Below are 27,301 nucleotides of genomic sequence, written 5' to 3' on the forward strand. Positions count from 1 at the left end.
TCCAAGAAGCGAGTCTGACCTGCGTTTTGTTATCTCTTCCCCCTTGGGTATTCTGCGTCGGTGATTGCTAATTGGAAAAACCCTCGGAGCGGCTGAAGTGTGCAGCACAGCCTGATTTCGGCTTCATGCGACGTAACTGGCCTGAATTTGCACTTAAACGCCCTGATATGTGATATGTGCAGAGCTGAGAATGAACCCTGTCGTCCGTACCCATGCAGCCCCCCTCACACCCCTTCTATGTTCCACCTCGCTGTTCGCAACTGGGGGTTAAACAACGAGCATGCGTGGCGGATGTCTTGCTCCCCCACCCTACTCGGCACTTGATCAAAGAGGGGTTAATAGCCGCTATGGTTCGGCAGGAAGGGTGTGTAGCTGTGCTCGGGCGAGGACTGACTGAGCCGCGCCTAAGACGAGCCTGGTCTGTCCTCCCTAAAAGCGGCGATGCTATATGCCGGTGCTTTCTCTCCAAAACTTCGTAACCTAGATACTTGGCCTCCTTGGAAACCATACTTATAATAGACATCGAAGTCTTTCTAACTAAACTTGGCAAGTACCTATATACGCTATTCAGACACAGCTATCTAGAATTTCGAGGAGACATCCAAACTCTAGGAACTACTCTTCTAATAAATCACGTATCGTATCCTCTAGATTTCCGTCCCTCCATATGGTGTAGTGGCTGTCTTCCGGAAACTCCTTGTACACGGATCCCTCCAACCTATCAGCCATGTATTTCCCCATCGCCGGCGTCGTACTCTTATCTCTTCCGCCGTACCAAAGCTTGATGGAGGGAAATACCACATCCTCCAGCTTGAACCCCCAAGGCCGCCAGTGAAGTTCCATACCTTTGGCGTGTGCCCAAGCCCCTTGAATCCACGCCTGACGGAGAGAGCTGACGGACATTTTCAACACACTTTCCTGCATCATGAACTCAAGATCTCTCCCCGTAAAGCTTGCTTCAACCTCGCCACGGAGCCGGGTTGTTAGCGCAGCCATGTCCTCTTGCTGTGCAAGCGGTACGTATTCTGATTCGTAGTATTCCTTAAACTCGGCTGGATAATCTCGCCATGCCTCCAGAGCTTTTCGTTGGGTTTCAACCATGCTGCCAAATCCGCATTCTAAAGGCCCAATGCCCGCGCAGATGCCAACGCCCTTCATCTTTGACGGCCCAAGGTCTTTTGCGCATGCCAACGTGAAACCCGTACCGCCGCTCGTGCCAATGATGTAATAGCGGGGAAGGTCCAGGTGCTTGGCGAGAGCGTCAATGTCGGCGGGATAGTCGAGAACCTCCTGGGAGTCATATCGAGTTGAGAGGCCTATTCCTGGGCGGTCCGGGCCGATCCAGCGAATGTTGAGGTCTTGGGCGATGCGGGACTCAAGCGGCCCAGTAATGGTGATCCCCGAGTCAGGATGGCCGTGGATGTATATGATTGGTGTTCCGGTGGCAGGGCCGGATGTATGGTAGCCGAGTTTACGTCCTGAGGGGAGAATGAGGGTCTCGCCGGCGGCCGTAGACGAGGCCCCAGTGCTGAGATTTCTCAATGAGGCTGGGAAGCGTTGGGGAATCATGTGCAGATGTGGTTTCCGGATCGCCCGGGACAGGCTTTGAGTAAGGTAACGCATGGTGATAGAGGTCCTGTAGACCGGATAAGGCAAGCAGCCAAAGTTAGTGGAGTTAGAATCGAGCCTGCAAGACGGTAGTTGTAGTCATGGGCTGTTTATGAATGAAGAGATCTTCGCAGGCAGGCTGTGCAATGCCCCACAGCCATCCCGGGACAGGGCCAGGATCGACGTCAGCTTACTCGATCGTCAATGCTTTTATGCCTTGCATATTTGGTAATTCCGCTCTGGCATACTCGAGAAGAAATCCTCAGCCTCTATAAGTTTGTCATGTGGACGTAATCCAAGAGGAAGGGTGGAACATTTATGGTGAGTTGGTTGTGTACCTCGCTCGGTATAGGCTATCAATACTTGGACAGTGAGGGAGTAGAGTTACTATCTTAAGCATGTGCTTTCATTATTTCTATAAGTTAATCATCTCATGGGGTATTTATATATGATTCTTGGAGACAAAGTTGTGAAAAAGGGTCATTGTGAAGGGACATGTTGAGACCCTGACCCTACACATGTTTCCGTATCTCCGTTGCAATGTTGTACATACTCTTGGGCCACCAATCCTCCTTCTTTTCCTGAAACTGACCAAGCCAGTCTTGATTGCCCATGCAAGACATGACTCGTCCCAGTTCCCAAGCTCCAATGCCGCCAATCCACCAGACTCCATCTAGCAGCATCACCAGAACAAGCCAGTGGGCAAAGATGTCTATAGCGAGCTGAGACACGCTATTGAATTCTTGCGCCCCAAAACTGGGATCCAGACAAGGCTCGATCTGACTGTTGTGATTTCTGGGCACGAGATCGAGACTTGTCTGAACGAGGCTTAGATATTCCGCCGGAACTCGGTTTAGGAACCACATGATGATTCTCCTCCAAGGCTTCGACGGCGAGGAATAAGTCACGCGGCTGAGATACTTTCTCAACCAAGGCGAAACCCCAGAGACTTGACCGAATGGAGGAGAGTCTGGGAGAGAATAGGGCGACGTTTCTGAGTTGGGGTGAAACACCTCGTTCATGATGTCACTAAGGACATCCAGAGACATCAAACAAGCATGGATATCATTACTCCATGATTCGGTCTGTTGTGGAAGGATGCCATCCCCGTTGAGCATATCTTCCCAAGATGCCATGTCTGCAATAGGTTCGATCATGTGTGCTCTGGCACGTAGCTTTTCGAGGGCGTTTCCGGAAGTAGCTGCTATTATAGGGAGAAGAAGGTCTCTTGTTTGCCTGCTGGGTCCGTCCTCGGCCAAGGCTGTCTCGCTGGCGAAAGATTGGTGGGTGAAACTAGGTGTTGAAAGATTCTCAGCCCAATTGGTTGAAGACTCGGCGCCTTGTTTCGAGCTAGGCAGTCCAGTATATGCTGAATGGGCTGCTCGGATAAGGGACATCCACTGCCATTCAGTAGAGCCGGAGTCAGAGCATGACTCGTCATCTGGGGCAGAGAACTGGGCAAGTCGTATACGGACACAGCGACTGGCTGAGGCATAGAGCACCATCAATGGAGCATTTGCCACGATATGGTCGTAGTGGTCAGCGTAGGGAATATCGGCCTGCGTCTGACGTAGTGACCCCCTGTGGTGCTCATCCGCAAGAGTCAAGAGCTTTTGAAGCTGATCTTGATCGGATTGCCGCGTGCCAGATTGCACAATCATGTCGTTGCACTTGCACACGGCAGCCAATGCAAGAATTGAGCTCATGACAGGCTTACTGCGGAACGCGAGGTTAGGAAAGCCAACTTGTAGCGCGTGCAGATCTTGGTTGTCAAAGGCCAGGGAGCGAGCCGTGTGTGAGAGGTAGTGGCTAAGTAGCTCCAGCTCGGTCGCGTCGAGATTACTTGTTTGTTGCGCGTTGGCTTGTAGCAATTCCACGTCCACATTCATGCTTGGAGGAGCTGGAGACAGACTCGGAGAGACGCTTGATGTTGAGCCCAAAGTGACAGTTGAGTACGCGTAGTTGGGGCTAGGAATAGTCAGGCTCTGAAGCTGGCTCCAGGCACTGCTCGCAGGCGACGGAGAGGAGTCCAAATTCCGCACCACCTTGGCAGGTCGGGCATATTCACAAGGGAGGTTTCGATCCACGCATCGCGAGCACTGCGGTCTACGCTCATCACACTCCTCGAATCAGCCAATGCTCAAGATAGTGAAGAGGATGGTTGTTACCTTTTTCCTGCCCTGCTTGCATCTCACGCAACCGTGTCGCGACTTTGTGTGACTTCGTCGAGACCTGACGCTAGAGGCGGAGCCCCTTTCCGAGGCCGCGTGTGGTGAGAGCTGGTCGGATTTAGACATTGTACCTGATGAGCTGTATCTGCTTAAGCAGCAAGTACAAAGCAGGTGAGATGCAATTCAAGCTTTATATCACCTTGACATTTGTCACAGCAAATGTTCTGGTGATGATGACCAGGGGTTGCTCGGACGACTCCGCCTCGACCTAAGCTCCGCCCCCGAAAGGAATTTGGAATTTCGATGTGGGTCCAGCATCTGACTATTCCCATCGCTGGCTCAGCCACAAGGATTACGGATTGTGGTTCATTAGCGCTGGGGAGCATAAGATGAGATAACGTCATCATCGCGAGGCGGGCCGCATAAATAAGCTTATTTGAAAGCTGGAATTCCAAATAATTAAGAGAAGTCGGGTATTCGGCTGTCGGTGTGAGTCAGGAGGGTTCAGGAACCTTTGTTTGGGTTGTTTGGTTGGCTGACACTTTCATCAACGTTACCACTCAGAGCTGGCCAATGAGGTGCGCCCTTTGGATGGGTAGACATCGCTCTGTCTATCGTCGGAGGTAATTGTTCTTATCCCCATCTTGAGGCATGAGCGCCCCGAAATTTCTCTGCTGTTGTCGTTGATTGGTTCCCTTTTTCATTTAATATCGCTGCTTCCTGTTGATATCGGGTATAGGTCTTTGGCACGGGTACAGCTCGTAAAGGAGTGGGATCGATGAGACGAACAAGATCTCTCGCACCGAACATCGAGATCACTTGGCCAACATCTAGAAATAATGGGCTTCACTTGTGAAAATTCCAGGGGGGTTGAGAACGAACAATTTTTGAGATCAAGATCCCTACTTGCTTGGTAATAACTAAAACTCTGCTCTGTTTAAGTGACTCCTTGCTCGAGCTGTCTCTGCTACCCTACTTCAATGCCTCGACGCAGAATGGGTTCGCAGTAAAGGTTCCCTTGGGATCAAATGCCCCCCTGATCTTCTGCACCTTCTTGTACGTGTCCGGATCGTAATAAAACTGCCAGACATCCTTCATATTCCAGTCCCCGTACGATCCCCAGAGAACACGTCTATCTTGCTCGCTAAAGTGCGTCTTCGCACCCTTGTCATTTACCGCCTGCCACTCTTCCGCTGCCTCTTTCGTACCCTGATAGAACACATCCCACGTGCCTGAATAGGTGGCATCCCTGAAGCAGTAGGCTGTGCCATTGCCCGCATTCCTTTGGAACATTGAGTACTTGCCGCCGTATACCTGCAGCTGAGACGAGACCCAGAGGCCGTTGTGCTTGTTCTTGATAACCTCGTTGATTCTGCCAGAAAACCAATCCGCCCAGCCGGTCTTGGAGAACGCGACCGACTTGGTGCTGTTGGTGCGCTTGACGTAAGGGTAGGGAAACTCGCGTGGGCTCCCGAAGAGCCACATGGATGCGATCTCAGACATTGGCGCGTCTTCGCGGGACTCCTTGTCAAACTTGAACTCGTGCGGGACCTTGTTGATCTGGTTGAAGAGGTCAGGCGAGTACGGCTCTCCCCCGACATTAACCCACTGGGCGTAGACGACAATCAGTGCGTATTTGAACTTGAGCACATCGGCGATGTTGTCCTTTCCGTTGTGGATGTCGTCTGGCAGCTTCTTCTTTAGCTCGTCTTCGGATCCTGGGAACAGATCAAGCAGGTTAGCCTGTCTGCTGACAATGTTGACAGTGAAGTCGTAGCCCCGGGGAAAGTTGGGGTCCTCTCCCTTCTTGACCAGAATGTCAAGGAGGGCCTTGAGCGTATCTTGACGATAGGTGAAGGCCGTCCATTGACCCTTGGAGCCCTGATAGTTCTTGTCATCTTGGACCTCGATCTTGAAGTGCGTCAGGACACCCAGGTTGCCGGGGCTGCCACCGAGAAAGCCATAGAACAGGTCGGGATGACTCTCCTTGGTCACCTTGACCACGTCGCCATTGTAGTCAACAATGTCAAGCTCACGGACGTAATCACCAAGAAGGCCAAAGGATCGTGCAAGCATTCCATAGCCGCCAGTCTGGACGTGTCCACCAAGGCAGACCGTGGAGCACTGCCCGGTCGGCATGAAGACGCCATTGTCCTTGAGAAAGTCGAAGATCTCCGACAGGGACCAGCTGACACTTGACCTCAGGTAGACTTTATCATTGGCCGTGTCTCGGAGCACGTTGAGGTCAATGTTGGGGCGCCGGAAGGTAGGCTTCAGGTCCAACTGGATACCCTTGGGGTTGGTAGAGGATGCGCCACTGTACTGATGCCCACCAGTTCTGATGGCGATGGGCTGACCTTTCGCGGCAGCAGCCTTGACGACATACTGGATGTCTTCGATGGTTGCAGGCTGAAGGATCTCTCCAGGGTTCATGTCGCGCGACTGGCCGTAGGTAGAGGTGGCGTACAGGTTATTGGCACGATTGTAGGCAGCTGTGCCTGGAGCAAACTGGTTGCCTTGAAAGCCTAGACTCATTTTGAAAATGGTGGCCAAGAGTCGTAGAAGTGTGTGCAAATATTGAAATGCTGAAGAAATTGCAGAACCAAGGCAGTCGGCCTGAGCCTAGTTCTTTATACTTGCCTACAGACCAAGATCGGGGGAAGTAGTTGAACACGTGGGAACTCACGTCGCCTCACCGACCGTTCAATACTTGCCGATAATCATGAGCAGTTAGTTCGTGGCGCACACGGCACAGTCACATTCCAGGATTTTCAGCTCTCAGCCAGGTGCAGTTTACTGAGACATGGATACCAATATTTCCCCGCTTCCTGTCAATCTAGGTTCGCCGGGACGGGCCGTGACAGGCGTAGCCTGGTCGTTAGTGGCCGGTGCCGTCTCGGTATGCACGCAGGGCAGATGGCTTCGTAGCGGGTTCAGCTAGCCGCAAAAGCTCGGCTCGCCGATTTCAGCATGGTAACAAGATATTGAGACGGCAGATAAGAAATTCTCCTATATCTAACCAGCCACTGAAGTACATCTACCCGGTTTTAGAATAGATTGTCTCGGGTCAAGGCACGGCTGATCGGCTGTCCTGAAGATGCAACGCGTTCAACTGAGATATGTGGCGTCGGTCTCGATGCACATAGACCCATGAGGGCTTTTCTTAGGTAATTTGAGCATGGGTGTTAAAACGGCAGATGAGGAATTCTACTATGTTCAGCCAGCCACCAAAGTATAGCTATCTGGCTTTAGTATAGATCGTCTGGGGTCTGAGTCAAAAAGGCTCCATGAGGTCAGGCGGCGGGGGCTTCCAAGCAACTCAACGGAAACGACACAGTTGCTAGAGAGGTATGTCTGATCAGCTCCACTGAAGATGTAACGCTCTCAGCTCAGATATGTGGCGTCGGTCTAGATGTTCATAGACCCATCAGGTGCTTCTCTAATCCGAGCATGGTTATTGGGTGTTGAGACGGCAGATGATGAATTCTATGTATTCAGCTAGCCCCAGAAGGGTACCTATCCGGTTTCAGCGTAGAATTTCTAGGGTCAAGGCAGCATGTGACTGATTCGGCTGCGGTGAAGATGTAAATCATTTACCTCAGATATGTGACATGAGTCTGGATGCTCAGACCCATGAAGTGCTAGTTCATCACGACTTGCATGTGAATATAAGACCATTCATTGAATCTCTCTTTGTAGGATTAAATATCTCGACTACAACTGTCAAAGTCTACCAGATCAGTCCAGCTGTTGTTCACTTCGCAGATCAAGCATCATGGCTCCTGATAGCCAGCCGCGTCATGCTGGGATTCACCTTCCGAGAGATTTTCACTTTGATGAAGTCAACTTTGATCCTGTCCGTCTTCCTCCAAAGGACGAGCCTTCGCCTCCCCTAGGAATTCTGGCAAGCTTTACCGGATCATTTTCAGGACCTGGGTTCAACACCATTTTCCGACCAAATAGCGTCGCACCAACGACCACCACTTTCACCAACCCTGTGATCCCTGCTCCTCCTGCACCTCCCAATGTTTCCGTCCTCGAGTTAAATCTGACTCAGGAGGAGCTCACCTTCTCTGCACCTCTCGGCAAAGTTCCCAATCGTGGCCTCGAGAAGCAAAATGACATCTGCCTCAATGGAGTCTCCTACCTCCAGACCGTCAATGATGTGACCAACACCATCACAGGCAAGGGTGATGCTCATCCAACGGGCATCCACACCGAGACTGGCTTCTGGCTGAACGTTCCCCAGACCGACACCAACCCAAAGCTGGGAAACACGCTGGTACGCCTAGGCTCGATCCCGCACGGAACCACCATCAATGCACAGGGTCCTGCTCCAACTGTGGTACAGTCAGCGCCAGACATTGGCGCACGATCCATCACTCCCTTCACCATCGGGAACCCGGGAGATCTCAAGCCCAAGGCCAGTCAGCAGGCCTCGAATGTGAACACAGCACGCCTGCCGCAAGATCTCACCCCCTTCATAGTCCAGGGTACCATCACACAGGGCATTCTCACCAACCCAGCACAGATTCTCAACGACATCAACAGTCAACTCAACATCATAGAGACGAGCACATTTGCGGTCACGACGATGTCTACGTCGGCCGAGCCCGGGGGTGGGACGGCCAACATTGCTTTTCTAGTCGGACAGAACGCCGCCTTGGGCCCCAACGCAGATGCTGTGCAGATGGACTCTACATTCTGGGTCGAGACCGTGCAGGCTGAGATTACCATTGAGAGCTACAAGCCGGGCAAGCCCCTCTTGCTGCAGCCCAACTTCAAGCCGGTGGAGGGCAAGGCTGCTCCTCCTTTGCCGACTTTTTCTGTGACGCCTCCAGGGCATGTGACGAGCCCCAAGACGATGACTGTGACTTATACACAGATACAGTACGCGCAGATCGTCTTGCTCAACTTTCACGGGCTGAGTTGGCCCCATCTGTCTTTGGCTACACTGGTGCCAACTGCACCTATCGTCGTTCCATTTTCATCGTCCTGATATCTATTATGCTGGGAGTTGGAAACCAAGCGTAATTGTCAATCGGGTTTCTATGGGTTACTGGTAGAAATGGATGTAGGTAGCACATGAACAGTCTAAGCTACAGCTTATTCTTGACTGCTAATCGCGTCTCATGGTTCTAAATTCGTTCAACACTCTTTATTTATCCTGTTCTGGTATCCGAAAAGTGTATTTGATCGTTGTCAACACCGAGAGGTTGTGCTTACAGGCTCATTTCGCATCCCACCAACACACAAAACTCGAGTCTCATCCCCCTACCACAATCCACCATCTCTACCCTGCTTTTCATCTACCTTCTTCCCCTCCTTCCACTGTTTCAGTACCTGTGCAACTGCACCATGTCCCCTCTCCTCAGCCAACTCAACAGCCCGATATCCCCGCCAGCGGCCCGCCTCACTGCGAACCCTTGCTCCCGCCTCTAGCAAAAACTGCACCATGTCCAATCTCCCTCCTTCAGCAGCAGCTTCCAACGCCGTCCTGCCATCCCAAACCGCTCCTTGTGCATTAACATCTGCTCCCAGAGCTAGCAACCTCTTGACCATATCCATGTGCCCCTTTCCAGCCGCAATCTGCAGCGCCGTGGCACCAGAGTCCTTCCCAGGCGGTGCGTTAATGTTTGCGCCCACTTTGAGGAGTAGGTCCACCATTTTGTCGTCAGCATTCTCAACAGCGGCTTGAAGGGCAGTACGTGGAAAGACTGGATTCGACCAGTCATTGTCGGTAATTGGTTCCTCAGACGCTGGAGCGTTGGCGTCAGCGCCGAGGAATAGTAGAAACCTCGCGATGTCGAGTCTTCCGTGTCGAACAGCGGCTTGAAGAGGCGTGTCGAGGTCGCTCCTGGCGCGCTCGAACCTGTCAATACGTGACAACCGATTCGTCAGATCAACGATGGCCCCAACTGGCTGTCTGTGGATGGCCACGATTAGACATAGCCTGTCCGGTTTGAAGCCGGCTTCCAGCAGCTGTTGTGCAGTTTCCCAGTCACCGCCGTGGATGGCAGGTACGAGAACGGAACACCGGGCCATCTCTGGATCGCGCCAGAACTGCTTCTCATATGCCCTGGACATAACCCGAGGGTGCCCTTTTGCCAGATGAAGCCAGTCTCCATCGGTTTTAACGGGAATGATACAATACCCGCTGATCTTGAGCTTGAGGAGACGCTCAAGCACCCACCTATGGCGGTGGAAAGCGGCATATCCCAAGGCTGTGGCCTCCATATTTCCTCCTACCATGTCGTCAGGCCTTCTTTGTAGTAGCGCCTCGAGGTAGCCGCCATTACCTCTGTTGGTACCAATGCTAGAGCAAATAGCAGCGCATAGCGCACCTTGATCGTACGGAACATGGTGAGTTTCCATCAGCCATACCATTAGGTCCCAGTTTCGGCTCGAAGCAGCAGCCTCAAGAAGTGAGCACTCGGCATCATTCCCAACGACCGCGCCGCCTCCATGTCTGATGAGCATCTCAACAATATCACGCCGACCGCTCTTCATGACGGAATGCAACCTACACCCGCGCAGACTTGCCCCCGCCTCGAGTAGGCAGCCAACTAGATTGACGTTCCCGAATTCGAGACAAGCCTGTAACGCGGACCGCCCAGCCAAGTCCAACTCGTCCACATCGGCGCCACGGGACAATAGCTCGCGCAGTAGATGAATGTTATCGAAGCAGCAAGCCCTTGCAACGTCACCACACTTGAGAGCGGCCCCAGCACCGATCAATGCCAGGGCTGCACCGCCGTGTTTTGGCGTCGTATAACGCGACTCCTTGGTCTTGTTCCTAAACAACGCAAATTGTAGCGGCGTCTGGCAGGCATTCATCTCGCATAATGCGTCGGCACTAACCCCAGATGCTTCAAACTGTGAGCCGAGAAGGCGACGGTCTTCGCCTCCTCCATTGACCGCGATGGCGTTGATATCTGCTCCGTAAGCAATGAGAACTTTTGTGACCTTCTTGTCGCCCTCGGCTGCCGCAATGTGCAAGGCCGTGATGTTCGAGTCCGGCATGGCGAGGTCGACTTCGGCGCCAAGATCCAGTAGCATCTTGATCATTCGCGAGCTGCTGCCTTGGTAGCTACGCCATGTAGCGGCAATGAGAGCCGTGTGCCCTTCAGGTGATCTCTCGTTGATGCATGCACCGGCTCCCAGTAGGTCCATAAGCATGTCCCTTCGGTCTTCAGAGGCCGCTCTGATGAAGGCGTCTTGGATGAGGTCATGATGCCGTCCTTGGTCATACAGGGTCAGAAGGTACCTGAGAGACTTTAGGCCGAGTCGATCTCTCCCGGAGCTCGCCGAGTCGTCCTCGTCCTCTTCATCTCGTATATGGGCCACCCTCCAGTCCGCATCCACTGCGTTTGTAAGAGCCGAGTCTTGCGTCAACAAGTTATCCCTCCATTCCATCCGCATCATGTCCGCCCCAGCTTCGACCAATACTTGCACGGCTTCGGCTGTGGACTCTTTGCATGCCTTGAATAAGGGCTTTTCTTGGTCTTCCTCCGTCACAAGGTCAATGCCCGCCCCGAACCGGATCAGAAGACGTGCGAGATCCAGGTCCCCTACGCGACAATCCATGCTGAGCTGAAGCGGCCGCGCGAGACATCCCATTGCCCATGTATCGATGATCTTGTCTGGGTCCGCCCCCGTCTCAAGGAGTATCTCGCAGATGTCAAGTGTCTGGGTGTTGACGGCAGCTTCAAAGAGTGCCTCGATGAACGCCCTACCAGTCGGTTGATCACGGCTCTTGGAGAACAAGTCTTTCCACACAGCTTGTGGCAAGCCTATGTCTCGGAATATCTCAATGATCTTGGTATACTTGCCATTCTCGTCAACAAACTCGTCATCCTCATCTTCAATGAGACTGTTGGAGAGCTGGTATGCAAAGAGTTGAAACTCCTGCATCTTTGACTCGAGCGGATCGGCACTGATCAGAGCTTTGATTCGATCGGCATTCTGTCCATTAAACTGCTCTGGTATAATCCTATTTGCCTTGCACACTGCACGGCTGAAGCCGGCCTTTGTTGTGAGCGAGTACTTCGGTGAGATGATGGCCAGGCTCATCCTCGATACCGTCTCCCTGCTGGTGGCATTAGGCCCGAGGTTCAACTCCTTGGAGAGCATGGCTCGCAATGCGATGTCTGCGGGGTTCCAAGTCAATGATTTGACTGCTAGCAGGATCTTCAAGGGTGGCTTACTGTTGAAGTAACGATCTTGAAATTGGAACCAAGGCAAGCTCGACGGCCAGGGGATCCGGGGCTGCGGGATATCAGTGATCTCAAGATCACTGAACTGAACGTGTAGAGGGCTCGAAACTATTCAATGTCAACGACAGACGGGGGCCCTTGGACGGGGGATCGACCTACCGCTCGAGATCTCGACAAGACTGTTCTCGTCGTTGCTCGCGGTATCTTGCGGTTCAGCCACGCCGACTACTGTCCATGCTTGATATAGCTCGTCATGATCATGGCACCGGTTGCTGTGGCATTATCAATGATTATTATGGATGCAATGAGGGGTGTCAAGTTGCGTACGTACCTGCATTGGGTTACCTGTTGCGACGCAATGTTGATGACTTCCACGTCGTCGGCTAGAGTCGAGTTGGCATCGTCCATATCTAGAGTTGAACCGCGAGTGGCCTATGATTTGAAGAATAGGCAACATCAATCGATGCTATTGAGAGGTGTGTTTATCAGCCTCAGGCGCCAGCCGTAGATGGGCGATCGCGGCGTAATATTACGCCGACCACCTGTTGGCCCAATGGTTGAGGCTAAGCGTAAGCGAGCAGGGGACTATCCGGTTCAAAACAGGGCCTCTCATCATCAAGACTGGTTTCATCATAGCATGAATGACAGTTAAATCATCCCCTCCAATAGTCGACGGTTTCTTGCCGACGTAAACTGGGAGCTACAAAGTATTCTATTGGATAGTAAGAAATATGACACTCAAAGGAAGCATGGTTAGCAAGCTTGACATGCAAGCACGCCCTAGAACGGTGGGCTGGTTCAAGTTCAATGCCGTCAATCAGGGAGAAGATGATGGAATACATCATCGTGTGAGTAAGATGTGTGACTCTGGAACTTGCTAGGTCATACCGCTGCGGCGTGGCTGATTAAGTGGCGGGCTAACAACTTCTTTTGAGCAAGGCGGCTCTGGGCATTGCACGCCACAAGGTGAGGAGTTGAACTTGCATCTGGATCAGTCTTAACATGCCATCCAGATAATCAATCACGAAAGAATCATTGATTTTGTTGAGAGCCTGATAGCCTTGATCGCCTGTGATGAGCCCATGGCTTGATTTTCAACTGGGATGGAATGAACAAAATGAGGTATTGGAGTCATAGGATCGTATATAAACGAGGAAGAAACCCACGATCATGTCAAGAACCATTACTAGAATGAATCTCACTAGTATTCTACCTAGTTTTAAAGATATTTGCAAACGGATTCTTATAGAAGATTTCGGAAGACCCAGTTCATCCTCACGGATCAGCAAGTTCAGTGACGTGAGCATGATTTTGTGCATCTCTTTGCTAGTGTTGCAGCTCTCATCTGATGGCTGATCAGAGCCGCCTCCATGTCTGAGATGGTCACTGAGACCAGAGTAATGCGTAGTGTAGTCGAGACCAGGGTCGAGGAATACCGGATAGAGGCAAATTGTGAATCTGCAACTCACTGTGCCGAGCCCCGTAGTCACATAGTTGACCGCGTCCTCCACCTTTGGGCTTGGATCACTATTACCGAATTCAACGGAAGGTAGGTAGTACCTAGCTTACTCGCAACTGACAGGTAGAAAAAGATCATCGTCAACTACATACCATAACAGCTTGGCTGATCAACATTGCGACATTGGTCGTGAGACATGGCTGGGTACTGAGGCTGGCTGAAGGACGTACCGTACCTTCAGCCAGCCCCATGTCGCCTTTCATGGACCGATAAATCTAGGCCATACATGAGAGCATTTTTAGTCCAATTCGTACAAGCGTCATTTCAGCTTTTCTCGGCCTGAGATAGTAAGCATTAAACTGCACTATTGGATAGACAAACTATTCCACCTAATATTTCCTTCTCCTTGCCACAACTATTGGGGTCGTCAAAGTCTAGAACAGCATGTCATCTTGGCCTAGACCGTAGGAACTCCTCTTGCTACCCCTCGCGTCCTCACCGGTCGGTGCTGACGACTTCCCCGCCTGCATGTCTCAGCGAGGATGTCTCGGCCGGTAAAAAAAGAATGCTAATCCTGACTGAGTCCAGAATCAGCCCTGTCTCTGCAGGTTGAGTTTATGCAATAGTGGGCGGGCGCTTCGGTCCGAGGGGATCTGTAAGCACTAGACTAGAACGATCTATCTATTAAAACATAGAAATTATATGAATTATATGTTAAAGAAATATAAACTAAGAGCATCTTATATATACATAAGATATCTCGGTCTAAGCAGATTAAATAATCATCGTTTAATCTGAATACTATTATGCTCGGCGCTGGGAGAAGTCACCAGAACGGCTGAAGAGATGGCGGAAACTAGTAATGCCGGTGAATGAACCCTCAGCCAAATATTGTCGGGCCTCGTCGACCAAAGTGGTTGAGGGGGCTTGAGCTAAGCCAGCTGGGAAAAGAATCTTGGTCTTTTGATTGGCGTGGCTGGTCAGAGCGGCTAGCCAGAGTCGTAGCCGATCCGAACCCCCTGCCACGCGCTGACTATCTTCTCAGTGGCGTGGCTGCAACACTATGGTATGTATGTCTTATTTGGCAGCGCTGAGGATCGATTATTCGTCCTGTTTTGCCCTTGATCGCCAGACTAGCCACGACTAGCGGCCTTGCTTTTGGATGCTACCTGGCAAATACACGTAGAAAATCATCAAGAGACATTCCAAACAGGACATGCAATGCTTGCGAACGATGTTGTTGTACCTTGTACACTAGAAAATCATCATCAGCCTACATGTGAGATTTGGGCACTTGGACATCGGTCGTAAGTTATAAAACCCCTCGCTACCTCCTGAACAGAAATCCTCTTTCCACAGCAAACAACATCTTCACATCTTTTCATCCCTGACACAAAAACCACCCTTCGATCTTGTGCACAAATACACTTCCTCACCTACAATGTTCGTCTACCAAGGAAAGCTTGACTGGTATAACTATGCCAAGGATGAGACCTTCGTCATCGTACTGCCCAACGGTCCTGTCCGTGTTGGCGATAGCGTCTACCTCTTCTCACAGTGGACGGAAGATGCCCAACGCAACAAGAAGAGGAACTGGTTCGACACCATCATTGTCGATTCCGTCACCCAGACCCAGGCCACCGATGTAACCTTCTATCTGAAGGGCGCTTGGTACAACTATACGGTTACAACTCAGGGAGGGTACAAATCCCTCAGCGTCGTCATGAGAAACCCCACAAACGGAGTCAGCAAGCCCCTGCCTCTCCAGCGCATCTGGGAGTCCAAGCAAGAGCTCACTGGTACGACCCGCATCTGGACCGGCAAGTTTAGCTGGATGCACTTCGCCAAGGATGAGCCGGCCATCTTCATTGTTCCCGATGGCTTCGGAGAGGGAAAGCCTATCCTATCACTCTGGCAGTACACCCAGGACTCGGCTGGAAAGCTCAAGGACCCATCCTTCCGCAATGAGGTCCAGAAGTCTGTGTCTGGCATCGGCACCGACGTCGTCAAGTTCTCCTACCACTCATACTACGACATCAGCTGCACCTGGGAGGCCAAGACTGATAAACTTGCTGTCCATGTCAAGGAAGGCAGCCACGGCGAGGATGTTGGCAGCATGATTCGCTCGGCCATCATTGAGCGTCAGGCCCACACCCAGTACGGTTTCCCCTGACGTGTATTTTCTATTGCTGACACCATCGTGTAGCGACTTTAATCCCCCCGAGCCGACTCCAGGGAAGACCGAGGTTGAAGTTCGCTTGCCCCAGCCTCAGCCTTCGCTCCCTCGCATTCTTGGCCCTCTGCCTTTCCCCAAGGGTATCATTGACACCTTGGCTCATACGGCTGCCTTTGTGGACCAAGCCGGCTACCTGGCCAAGTATGCTCAGGATGTATGTCACATACCCCCTTGGCTCGTGTTAAATGCTAGCAGCGTTCTAACAACGTATATAGCGCTTCGCCGCCCTGGACGCCGACTACCACGCCCTCCTTCAGCAGCTCAAGGCTGCACAGGCGGACATCACCAATCTCAACAAAACGAAGGAGGATCTCACTCTTGATCGTGACGCCGCCAGAGCCAAGGCTAAGAAGCTGGAGGAGGACCTCGCCGCGGCCCGGAAAGAGGCGGACGAGCTCCGCAAGAAGATCCAGGACCTTGAGAATTACATCCACAATGACAAGATCCAGGATGATCAAGCCCGCAAGATACTGAAGGAGACCCAAGATAAGCTTACGGCTAGCCAAGCAGAAGTCACCGACCTCAAGCAGAAGCTGTCCAAGGCGCAGGGTGACATTGAAGCTCTCAACGCACGCATTGCCAAGCTTCTAGAGAAGGTGATTAAGCAACAGACCACCATCTCGCACCTTGAAGCCGAGCTGGACGTACAGACCAAGAAGAATGAGGAGTTGACCAAGGAGAATGGCCAACTCAAGTCGGCCAACAGCGAGCTTGAGGCTGCCAAGAGTAAGACTCAGGGGCTGCTTGATCGGGCCAACAAGAGGATCGCGGAGCTGGAGCAGACGGTCAAGGACCAGCAGGGAGACATCGAAAACCTGATCAAGGAGAAGGATGACGCACAGTCAAAGGTCTCGGCCGCACAGAAGGCGCGCGCCAAGGCCGAGGCTGACCTGGGAGAGCTCAAGAAGAAGGCCTACGATGCCGGCATTGATTTCTGAAGCCAAGCGGCCCCACTGGTGTCGCCGCCTTCGACTGCGCCGACGGACTTGTCACCGGCGAGGGAGTCGGCTCTCCGGGGAGTGTCAAGATACTGGTGGTGGCTTGCAACTGCTCTCGGTTTGGGGTCATGGGTGATTAGCAAGAGAAGAGATTGAGCCAGGGTTAGCCGAGGTTGGGAATATAGTAGGGACAAGCTTCGTACAATTAATTGATCAGCGCTGTCCATGGGCTTGTTCACCGTTGTGCATTGAGTGTGAGGTGTGTGATAAGAAAGTTATATTAAAAGACGTGATTGACAACATTGGTAACCAAAGTGTGAAGACATGTACTTCCCGATATCTGACTTGGCCCACCTTGCTTTCCGTTTAATCACGGGAGGAAATCTTTGCTATAGTTGAAGCCCGGCCTTCGATGCGATAAGTGAGCCAGAAGACCAAGACCGTCTTTCTCGGCCTTTGTTTCCGCCCGTCTCTTCCGTCCCGGCCGAAGCGACTGGGGCTGATATCAAGCTATTGCTTAGCCAAGACGTTTATTCTCGTGTCGGCCCACCTCAGCTGCGGTTAAAGAGAGCTATTGATGACAGCTAACCAACCAGGGATGCTAATGCAGCGACTATTGAATCTCCAAGACCCATCCTCTTTGATTAAACACGACCAACGGGCGAGGCCCCTTTTATTGTGTCAAGCCATCTAAAACTAATAAAAAGCCATGGCGGGCTATTTTCCATCTAGTTCAGCCATCGTTCGTCTCATTCTTTCGTTAATCGCCCAACGATGCGTTCTGGTGTCTTTCTTTCTCTGGCTGTGGGCCTTTTCTCGGCCGAGTCGCTTGCCTCGCCATGCAAGCCACAGTCAGGTGAGTGAAGCATATTTCATGGCGGGGATTTGCCTTGCTAATTGAGGCTTTACAGGGTCCTCTTCGGTCGTGACTGTGTCGTCTGCGGCTTCGACTTCGGTGACCTCTTTAGAGCTGTCCCTGTCATCCACAGTTGAAGAGACATCCACTGAGACCGAGACTGAGACTTCCAAGGCGATAGAGTCAAGCGCAAATACTGAAACTGCCACTTCAACCGAGTCCGCGACCTCCGAAACTGCCTCGACCACTGTGTCTAGCGCTGATTCCACCACCCTCTCAACTGAGTCCACAACTGTTGTGTCGTCAACTGAATCCGCTACATCCGCTTCCACAACAGAGTCTGCTTCGTCTTCTACAACCGAGCCTGTTTCTTCTACTTCGGTCACCGAGTCTGTTACTTCCGGATCCACTACTCAGTCTACGACAGAATCTGCAGAGTCTTCCACATCCGAGGCTGCTTCCACTTCCTCCACTTCGGTCGACCCTTGTGCTACCCCTAACCCCAACCCCGCCTTCAAGGCAGTCGTTCAGGGCAGCGAGGGAAGTCAAGTGATAAGGAGTAACGGTCAGCACGGCTCCCCTGTCGTCCTCGACACCACGGCCGACGGCTACGAGCCCATGGCTTTCACGGTCGAACCTTGCACCAACCTTTTGCGACAAACCAATGGCAAGTACGTTTGCGTCAGCTACGGAACCGATGACTACTTTCCGTCCGGACTTATTTCCTGCCAACTGCCGACCATAAGCTGGTTCTCACCCGTGAGCTGCGAGCAGCCCGTCGCTGGGCAGCCTTTGGTGTGCACTGCACAGCGGGGCGAGTGCACTCCTGGATGTCATGCAAAGGCGGGCACCCCTTGGAGCCAGTTCTATTCCAAGGCATCTCCAGATCCATTTACACCGGCCACGAATTTGCATTTTGGCAACTCTATCGCCGAGGGCCGACCAGAGTCTTTCACACCCGTCGATTTCGTTGCCCAGCTTTACTCGGCCGACCCGCCCGCCCCTACTGAGTAAACACTCACTGGGCGTGTATCCATACAATTGATATGTGGAAATATGGTTATTTTCATCCATGCTTTGTAAATAGATATAGGTTAAAGCTGTTACCATAGCTCAAGTCGAACATACTTGCCATAGTCCACTCTCAACCCACCGCCAGGGAGAGAAAGATTTGGTAGAAATTGAGCGTGTCTTGGATGAAAAGCGGCGAATGGACTACAAAATTGTCCCACTGGCGTAATATGTGTCCCAAGAAAACCAGTCAAAGGTGCTGTCAATGCTGCGCTTCATCCCTCGGGTTTCCTGGCTCGGGGCCGTTCCCCCAAACTTCCCCATGCCAACATCTGCTGTCGACTGCACGGGGATATTTTGCGGCAACCAGTGTAGAAATGTCTCAATATCTACATCGTCCAAAGTTGGAGGCTGTTGGTTGTGTTGAGTATCGGCAAACGAGAAAGCCGCTTGCCCTGGGTCCGTGATTGTCAGGGGCAGAGGGGCCACCATGTCGTCCTGCAACCCCCGGTTCACCGGAGATCCGGATCCAGGCTTATTGGCATGCTCTCGTGCAAGATTTAGGAACACTCTAGCAGTATGTTCGAGTTTGGAAGTAATACCCGCAAGCACGTAAAGATGTGTGCGCATCCGAGAAAAATATGTTTTGGCTGTTTCTAGCAGCTCAAGGTCCTGAGGTACTGTTGAAGCGGACGGATCTTTCATGATGTTTCCGAATAGAACGAAGAACGGGGTGAATGGAAAGTATAGAAGTTCCCTTGATCAACAAGTAAGCCGTTGGGTGTAGTAACTGGGCATCGGCGGGATTGCTTACCAGACTGCTGGGTTGTAGACCTGACTCCAGTTGGAGACTATATTTGGAAGCAGGGATATCGCTTGTCTTGAATAGGAAATTCGTAACTCCTCATTGCCGGAGCGGGAACCCTGAAGAATGATGCAGGCAGTCAAGTACCGGAATTGAACTGACAAAATACCCAAGGACATTTCACGAGACTGGGCCGTGTTGTGACTTTCTGTCTCAGATTCCCGAGCTTCAGAAAGAAGCTTAGAGATTGTCAGTCAATTTGTCTCTCACAGTCACTAGAAAAACGTACCTCGTACGTCTGCTGATACCAACTGTTCAGCAAACTATTGAGCATATCAGTTTCTGAACTAGCACCCTTCGGGAAGAGGATAAATCCAATCAACTTGGAAAGCTGGATAGTTTGCAGGAACAAGTGTGCCCCGAATTCTGACGTTGCTGGCTGGCCTTGTGAGTGATGGGCATGAAACTGTTGAAGATATTTAAACTGTGGCAGCGGCACATTTTGAAACCACTCTGCAGGGAGAAATACTGGGCGTCCAAATGCCAACGAGCACGACTTGTCGGCCATGAACAGTGCCCAGAACAGACACAACCGGCGTTGCTGTTCCGGCGATGAGGTGTCAGAGCCGGTAACTGAGTGCAATTTTAGCACTTGAGCTTGTTGACAAGCTTGTCCTGTTAGCATCCAAGACATGTTAGGCAGTGCAAAGTCTTCTCCATGAAGGGCCAACAAGATCAAGGCCTGAATGTTGACCTCGCTCGGCTCTAGGAAGATTTTCGCATCATCCAGGGCCAGACACATGTTCTTTCTGAAAGCTGTAGCAGCGTCAGCATGCAGTCCACTCCCAGTCGCTAGAGCCAGGAGCATATAATTGACAAAGACAACCCATGCTTTGGCAGTAACAGTCTCTGGCTCGAACAAGACCTGACGTAGGGTATCGTCTGAGGGAGTGAGGAACATGAAATCTCCAAGTTCGGAGTGCTTCAAGAACTGGCCCATCAAGGCATACCCAGTCTCTTTAGTCGGTATATAGAACCTCCGGCTTGAGCTGGCCTCTTCGATGGTTCCATGGTGAAGCGAAATGTTTGTGAGCACCTCAGAAAGGCCTTGTAGGCATGATTGGGCCTGCTGGTGTTCAGGTGAAGGACCTGATTTATCCTGAAAGGACTGAAGTATTCTTGCCGCTTCGTCCAGGGGCGAGAAGGTATGTGTTTGTCCGGGAGACCGTCGTTCAGTTTCGGGGGCAGGGTCCAGGTTGCCGCTTTCGTTAGAGGCACTACTGGCATGAGGTGATGTTCTGCTGCCAGAGGCGACCAGTAGCTGATTTACAGAGTTGGTCAGGAGTTCCAAACTGTTCTCGATGCGCCGTAGTCTATCCTCGACTCCGATTGGTTCTGGCACGGCTATAGGCCGAGGCTTCCTCTCTTCACCTTCCCTTTGTGACTGTTAATCTATCGCCAAATTGGGCACGGCTGCATCACTCACCTAGTTTTCGGGGTCCGACTCTTTGCGGTCGCCCCTTGCTTCGAGTATATGCATTTTCCAGGCCATGGCTTGCACGCGGCGCACTTGGGCAGTTCTTTAGAGCATCTGACAAAGTCAATGAGCGGCTCGTTCGTGGCAAAAGGAAGAACAGACAACCTACTTGATCTTCTTCTCCCGACAAAAGTCACACTGCTCCTTGTGATTAGGGATTGTGTGCTCCTCTTCCTAGAATGGTACACTCACAGCGAATCGGGGCACATCTGAGCCCGCAGAGGATGCGTTGTCATTCATGTCTGTTTCAGGGATCGTCAGTCGATGTGTGGAAGAGGAGAGAGTTTCCGGATTCCGGGGAGGGAGGTTTGGCTTACGGTCGATCCCACTGGTCAGCTCCGGAATGGAGGTCGTCATCCTCCGGGGCTGACCACTCACAGTCGTTGGACCCGGAGCTTACGCCGCGACCAACGGACTCTGATATCCGGGCTTGCCCAATCAGGGGTGGCAATTCGGACGCCTCTATCGCGACCTTGGGTTCAACTTCATGTTAGACCATCCTGGGATTATGACAATCAGGTAAGATTTCGGGTATGACAAATTAATTGATTGTCCGCTCATACTGTAGCGCCATTATATAGTTTCTCCCTTTCTTCTAGAATCCATGGGTCATCCAAACTATTTCACAATCTCGTTCACCCTTTTAAACATACCACTTCGCTCTCATTATGGCACCTCAGATCGCGATTATCGGGGGTGGCCCCAGCGGCCTTACTCTAGCCCGCCTTCTCGAATGCAACAACATCGACTACGTTGTCTACGAACGCAACGTCTCTGAAAACTCGCCCCCCGGACAGGGTGGCTCCCTTGACATTCACGGAGCGACAGGACAGGAAGCACTCAAGCGTGGAGGGCTATCTGCCGAATTTGAGAAACTCGCCCGTCGTGATGCGACTGTGGCCCAGGTCGCTGACAAGACGGGCAAGCAGCTCGTCAAATTTGGCGAGGGACGAGATGCGCCCGAGATTGACCGAGTTCAACTTCGCAAACTTCTGCTCGACTCAATTCCTTCGCATAAGATCCAGTGGAACAAGCCCGTGAAGCAAGTGGAAAGGAATGCTAAGGGAAATGTTGTCCTTCACTTTGCTGATGGGACTAATGCAACCGGCTTCCGGCTGGTAGTTGGAGCTGACGGAGCCTGGAGCAAGGTCCGACACTTGGTAAGTCGCCCATCACTCATTCTCAAGACATGGTTATAGGTCCAGGTTAACACCCTGTAGCTTACTCCTGCGAAGCCCCGGTACTCTGGCAAGTCCTACATCGAAGGCAAGATTTCACCCGGCAACCCATTCTACTCCCAAGTCGAAGCCAGGGTCGGCCACGGAAGCATGCTTGCCTTTGACTCAAGGAAGCATTTAGCCGTGCAGCAGATGAGCGATGGTTCCTATCGAATCTATCTCGGTCTTACGGCGGATGAGAATGCCTTTGCTTACGGCAATCCCAACGTTGACCTTGTCGCTGACAACGGCGACCTGGCCCGAGAGTTCTTCTTGTCTCAACCGGAATATTTTGCGGACTGGGATGACAAGGTCAAGGCCATTATCGCCAATAGCGAGGGTGGCTTTCGCTACTGGCCGCTCTACCACATGACCCCTGACTCTCTGAGCTGGGAACACGCCCCTCAGGTCACTCTGATCGGCGACGCAGCCCACGTGTCAACTCCATTTGTCGGAGAGGGTGTCAACTGTGCCATGTACGACTCTTTGGTTCTTTTGGAGAAGATTCTTGAGTTTGGGACTGGCGATGACTTGGACCGTGCTATTGCTGAGTACGAAGAGGACATGTTTAAGCGTGGCAGAGACTTGATTGAACGAAGTATGGGATCTGCGGAGGTGTTATTTGCTGAAGATGCTCCGAATGGACTGGTTCAGATCATTCAGGGGAGTTCAAAGTAGGCTGTTTGACTGAGGGTACAAATGATAGACAGAGGTTTAAGTTCAAGTTAGATTATTTCGGACGGATTCGACTATCTCAAACATTTATAACCAACACCCTCAACCGATTTCTGAGATTGACTCGAGTCACTTCCATTCTGATGTGAACAGAGCTTTTAACGGTGACCGTCCCGGGAATATTGAGCATGTTCTTCTGGCGCCTCTACCCATAGCCTGGCCCGTGAGACCTAACGAAATCAAACACCAGCCTGAAGTGATCGCCCCAGGGACAAGGGTTCAAAGTGTTGAAGGCTACCATGATGCTCCCCTAGCCAATCGGAGACAAGGAACTCGGAGACCTCTTCCATCCCCGGCCCAAGCGAACATTTGTTCCGCACAAGCGACGACTTTCTTCTTCATTATTTTATTTACGGTAGTGGTCCACCCGTCATCGTTCTACCCCCGGCATGGGGCATCGGGTCATTTTACCTACAAGAAGGCCTCGCCGACCTCGGAGAAAAGTTCACTTTGATCTACCTTGAATTTAGAAGCAACGCGAAATCCACCAGACGCAACTCTGAAGTCATGACGAGCTGGCATCTGGCCGACGATGTGGAAGCTCTGCGCCAAGAGTTGAAGCTCAACACCATTCCACGGCTGATGGGTCATTCTGGAGGTGGGACAACCGCCCTCTGGTACGCCATCAGGTATCCAGACAAAGTCGACAGTCTAGTTCTTCTAAATCACCAGTTGGAAGATTTTGATGATAGCCAATCTATGGGAGCTGTGCTCGCCCAGAAGAGACAAGATTCCCGGTTTCACGCTGCCCTTGAGGCGTGGACAGGTTCCTGGGACGACCTCTCCGACTTGGAATTCGCCGAAACGATTAAAAAGTTCCTCCCGGTTTACTTTTACGACCCTTCTTGTGCATCAGCGTCTCCGCTAGCGACGCTGAAAGAGGCCCCGCTGTGGAACTATCAGATGCTGCATGGCAAATATCGGCGATCCAAGTGCCAGGAGGAACAGTTGGAGCCAGTCAATGCAAGTATCTTGATGATATCCAGTAGAGAAGATCCCATTTGCACTCCCACTCAGGGAGAGGCGACCAAACAAGGCATCAAAGATTCTAAACTGGTGGTGCTTGAGAAATGTGGTCATTTCCCTTGGATGGAGAGGAAAGAGGAAACGTTGGACGAAATAAGACAGTTCTTTGGAGGGAAATAGGAGTAAATGGAGAATAAAGCTCTGATGTTCGGAATACTTCGCGGCTCGGTCCATTTCCACGTCGGCCTCGGCCAATTTGTCACCGACCTTGGCAACCGAAGCCCGAATATCGTGAACCAGGTTGAAAGCCGAGACCCGTCATGGTTGTATTAATAGCCAAGACGAAGGGTTGTAGCCAATCGGGTTGTTCTTGAGTAGACGTCATATAAAAACTTTCGCGGGAAGGGTCTCCATTTTGCCGAGTTGGAGGAGGATCAACTCGAGGATCGGCAAATCGCAACATTGACCGAGCACAAGGGCGCAAACGACATGAAGAATACTACCAAAACACTTCTCTGTTATAAGTTGTCAAATTGTTTAGTTTTTTTCTGTCTAAATCTCCTAAGCTATACAATTGCAGAGCGCAGGCTTCACCATGGAGGCCGCTACCCATCCAGAAATGGTCGAAACGACCAGAAGAGGCGTACACATCGCCCCTCCGCCGACTGATACACACCAGATTATCAGGCGGATGAATGCTGCCTACGATTGGACTGGCCCTGACGACCCGGACAACCCTCGCAACTTTCCAGCTACTGTGCGCATCCTCAGCATCGCCAGCATCACTTCGCTTGCCTTTGCCAGCTGCTTCGCCGGTGCGATCTACGCCCCTGCCCAAGAGGCTGTCCAACAAGAATTCCATCAGAGTCGGCTTGTGGCTGTCCTCCCGCTGTCAATGTACAATCTTGGCATGGCTTGCGGCCCAATTGTTGGCGCCCCTCTCTCAGAGACATATGGGCGGAAGACGGTGTTTGTAGCCACGACTCCAATCTTTCTCCTGTTCATGGTCGGGTCTGGATTCTCCAAGAATGTGGTCAGTTTAATTATCTGCCGTTTCTTTGCTGGCGTGTTCGCCGCGCCCAACATCAACAACGTCTCAGCTACTATCCTGGACTATTCCGAGCCTCGGTATCGCGGAGCCAATCTTGGTATCTACTACTCTATCCCGTCTCTCGGCTCAACTATTGCTCCTCTGATTGGCGGCTTCATTGTACGATCCAAAGGCTGGCGATGGACGCAGTGGGTGGCTATAATGGCCACCGTTGCTCTCTACATCCCAGTCCTATTCACCAAAGAAACTTATAAAAAAGTTGTCCTCCGCCGTCGAGCTATCAGAATGGGTCTTGGCGATACTTCCTCTCAGCAAACATCGGTCGCAAGGACTATTCGACACTTCTTCACCGTCCTCATTTTGAGGCCTCTACACATGTTGTTTACCGAACCCATCGTCACACTCGTCAGCTTGTACAACGGCTTCATCTTTGGACTGTTATATACTTTCGTCACATCAGTTCCCTGGATTTTCCGACACTACTACGATTTTGACGAAACCAGCGAATCTCTTTCGTATCTTGGTGTTACGCTTGGGACTTTTATGGCCTGCGGCCCCTTTGTCCTGATCGATTTTTCATTCTACCAGAAACGCCTCACCCGATGGCAAAGAACCCACGACGACACTGAGCCCCTCGACCCTAAGAACCGCCTGGTGCCGGCCATGGCGGGCAGCCTTCTCCTCCCAACGAGTCTTCTCATTGCTGGCTGGACAGCGCAATACCGCATCCATTGGTTCGCCCCCATTTTCTTCCAGGGCATGTCAATGGTGGCCTCTCTGCTCATCTACGCTGGGGTGAATCTTTTCATGTTGGACTCTTATGGTCCTCTCTATGGCGCCTCGGCAAATGGCGCAATGATGCTCAGTAGGTACACTCTGGGCTTCGCGTTCCCACTCTTTGCGTTGCGCATGTTTCAATCACTAGGCGCGGGTTGGGGAACCACCATTTTGGCCTGTTGTACGCTTCTGATGGCACCTATTCCTTGGTGTTTCTGGGTGTTTGGTGAACGACTGCGAAAGAGAAGTAAGTACGAAACAAGTGCATAGATGCATTGAAATCTAATTCTGTTTTTTCATTCTGTCGTTAAATGTGGAGTTAGGGCAACAGGAGCCACCGCAAGCCCGAAAAGCAAAGATGCGTCCCTATGTTCTCATGCTGTGCGTTCCTTTTCCAACATTTCGATCGTCGTCTGGTAGTTTGCTACCTTTCGCTGTGCCTCTTCGTACTCGCGTTTCGCTCTGTCACAGGCAGCTTCTGCCTCTGCAAGACGCCTTCGTAAGCCCACAATCAAGCTGTCAGAGGAAGACTGTGGATGGTTTGCATCATCGGGATTTTCTATGCTGCGGGTGTTACGGCCGGAGCTGGGCGCTTGACTCTCTTCTCTCGTCTCGTTTCCGCTGTCTGGCTGGATATCCACGGACTCAACAACCAGTGTGGCACCCCTTGTACGCCGTGACTTGCAAGCCTTCAGGTGCCGTCGGAGCCCATCAGGTCGAGAGAAGCCAGATCCTTGTCTTGATCGCTTACATGATTTGTGAGGACAGAGATGCTCCTCCACCTCCCGATTATGCTGCGTCTGCTGATGGCGTTTAAGGGAGTCATGTCTTGAAAGGATTTTGTCGCAGTCTGGGCATTTGAGCCGGCTGGTAGTAATGGGCCTGGTAGATTCAGTCAGTTGCTAGGTATCATGGTAAGTTCATAAATACGCACCTGGATGTAGTCGCTACAATGTTGTCGATAATATCCTCGGTAACTGCCCCACTCTCTTGGCTTTGAGACTGTAGCTGAACGCTGGGCGAGAGAGCGAGCTGTGATGTTGAAGGTAGATGAGGAGGATTCGTGAGACTTTGAGCTGGATTGACCGTCGATATCGGGACGGGCTGGCCTCTTGATATCTGGTGGACAGGCTTCCATATCATGATCCAGGGTCATTATCAGGGGATCATAGATTGTGCTAGGCTGCTGAGGAGTCCACCATTCATCAGAAAACGAAGGGTCCCAAAACGAGTGGGAAACGAGGTCGACGTCGTTTAATCCCGAAAAGAGTAGTTCCCCTAATAAGTCACGATAAGCCAGAGTCAACGTCCAGTATTAGTTGAGGGACTCACCGCCAATTCCTTCAGGTTGTAGCTGATAATCGAGAAACGACTGGTCCTGCGGCTCCGTCACTCCAGTGGTCCTTCCAGGAGAGGAATAAAACATCCAGCAGACACCCCACAGAGCACCATCAACGCCGGCCAGATTATCCACGGCATGGTCGTACATGGTGGCCGTATACGCCCGGGGAACTCAGAGTAGTACCATAAAAGATAGGACCATAAACAAGAGGAACCTGAACAAACTATGATGCAGACAGCCAATTGGTCGAATAGGAACGTCAAACGGTCACACATTTTTACCCAGCCTATCTCGTTCTCCATGAACCAAACTGGTGGCTCATCTTCGGTGTCCGTGGAGGGGGGCGCTGTTGCTTGCAGGTAGGCTACCACGGCTT

At 51.7% G+C, this 27,301-nt stretch overlaps 10 protein-coding genes across 10 annotated transcripts; 5 read left to right on the forward strand and 5 right to left on the reverse strand.

Moving 5' to 3' along the window:
* Positions 1-615: 615 nt before the first annotated feature.
* On the reverse strand, positions 616-1,623 carry LRP88_14312 (alpha/beta fold hydrolase; the record flags this gene model as incomplete). Its single annotated transcript, XM_083250659.1, has 1 exon — positions 616-1,623. One exon carries the CDS (start codon positions 1,621-1,623, stop codon positions 616-618), a length of 1,008 nt encoding a protein of 335 aa, XP_083093724.1.
* Positions 1,624-2,120: 497 nt separating this feature from the next.
* Positions 2,121-3,905, reverse strand: LRP88_14313 (Zn(II)2Cys6 transcription factor domain-containing protein; the record flags this gene model as incomplete). The annotated part of the gene is made up of 2 exons (XM_083250660.1): positions 2,121-3,728; positions 3,804-3,905. 2 exons carry the CDS (start codon positions 3,903-3,905, stop codon positions 2,121-2,123), a joined length of 1,710 nt encoding a protein of 569 aa, XP_083093725.1.
* Positions 3,906-4,751: 846 nt separating this feature from the next.
* On the reverse strand, positions 4,752-6,314 carry LRP88_14314 (FAD-binding oxidoreductase; the record flags this gene model as incomplete). The annotated part of the gene is made up of 1 exon (XM_083250661.1): positions 4,752-6,314. The coding sequence occupies one exon, from the start codon at positions 6,312-6,314 to the stop codon at positions 4,752-4,754; it is 1,563 nt and encodes a 520-aa protein (XP_083093726.1).
* A 1,240-nt stretch (positions 6,315-7,554) lies between these two features.
* On the forward strand, positions 7,555-8,778 carry LRP88_14315 (uncharacterized protein; the record flags this gene model as incomplete). Its single annotated transcript, XM_083250662.1, has 1 exon — positions 7,555-8,778. The coding sequence occupies one exon, from the start codon at positions 7,555-7,557 to the stop codon at positions 8,776-8,778; it is 1,224 nt and encodes a 407-aa protein (XP_083093727.1).
* A 275-nt stretch (positions 8,779-9,053) lies between these two features.
* On the reverse strand, positions 9,054-12,403 carry LRP88_14316 (ankyrin repeat-containing domain protein; the record flags this gene model as incomplete). Its single annotated transcript, XM_083250663.1, has 3 exons — positions 9,054-12,103; positions 12,155-12,267; positions 12,327-12,403. 3 exons carry the CDS (start codon positions 12,401-12,403, stop codon positions 9,054-9,056), a joined length of 3,240 nt encoding a protein of 1,079 aa, XP_083093728.1.
* A 2,492-nt stretch (positions 12,404-14,895) lies between these two features.
* On the forward strand, positions 14,896-16,628 carry LRP88_14317 (uncharacterized protein; the record flags this gene model as incomplete). Its single annotated transcript, XM_083250664.1, has 3 exons — positions 14,896-15,611; positions 15,661-15,844; positions 15,906-16,628. The coding sequence occupies 3 exons, from the start codon at positions 14,896-14,898 to the stop codon at positions 16,626-16,628; spliced, it is 1,623 nt and encodes a 540-aa protein (XP_083093729.1).
* Positions 16,629-17,402: 774 nt separating this feature from the next.
* On the forward strand, positions 17,403-18,498 carry LRP88_14318 (uncharacterized protein; the record flags this gene model as incomplete). The annotated part of the gene is made up of 2 exons (XM_083250665.1): positions 17,403-17,484; positions 17,540-18,498. 2 exons carry the CDS (start codon positions 17,403-17,405, stop codon positions 18,496-18,498), a joined length of 1,041 nt encoding a protein of 346 aa, XP_083093730.1.
* A 3,007-nt stretch (positions 18,499-21,505) lies between these two features.
* LRP88_14319 (FAD-dependent oxidoreductase) lies at positions 21,506-22,732 on the forward strand (the record flags this gene model as incomplete). Its single annotated transcript, XM_083250666.1, has 2 exons — positions 21,506-21,997; positions 22,058-22,732. The coding sequence occupies 2 exons, from the start codon at positions 21,506-21,508 to the stop codon at positions 22,730-22,732; spliced, it is 1,167 nt and encodes a 388-aa protein (XP_083093731.1).
* Positions 22,733-24,374: 1,642 nt separating this feature from the next.
* LRP88_14320 (major facilitator superfamily domain-containing protein) lies at positions 24,375-25,853 on the forward strand (the record flags this gene model as incomplete). Its single annotated transcript, XM_083250667.1, has 1 exon — positions 24,375-25,853. One exon carries the CDS (start codon positions 24,375-24,377, stop codon positions 25,851-25,853), a length of 1,479 nt encoding a protein of 492 aa, XP_083093732.1.
* A 552-nt stretch (positions 25,854-26,405) lies between these two features.
* Positions 26,406-27,072, reverse strand: LRP88_14321 (uncharacterized protein; the record flags this gene model as incomplete). The annotated part of the gene is made up of 3 exons (XM_083250668.1): positions 26,406-26,465; positions 26,518-26,861; positions 26,916-27,072. The coding sequence occupies 3 exons, from the start codon at positions 27,070-27,072 to the stop codon at positions 26,406-26,408; spliced, it is 561 nt and encodes a 186-aa protein (XP_083093733.1).
* Positions 27,073-27,301: the final 229 nt, after the last annotated feature.

The sequence above is a fragment of the Fusarium phalaenopsidis genome, assembly GCF_050370095.1.
Source record: "Fusarium phalaenopsidis strain FUZ10S chromosome Unknown contig_32334, whole genome shotgun sequence".
NCBI lineage: Eukaryota > Fungi > Ascomycota > Sordariomycetes > Hypocreales > Nectriaceae > Fusarium > Fusarium phalaenopsidis.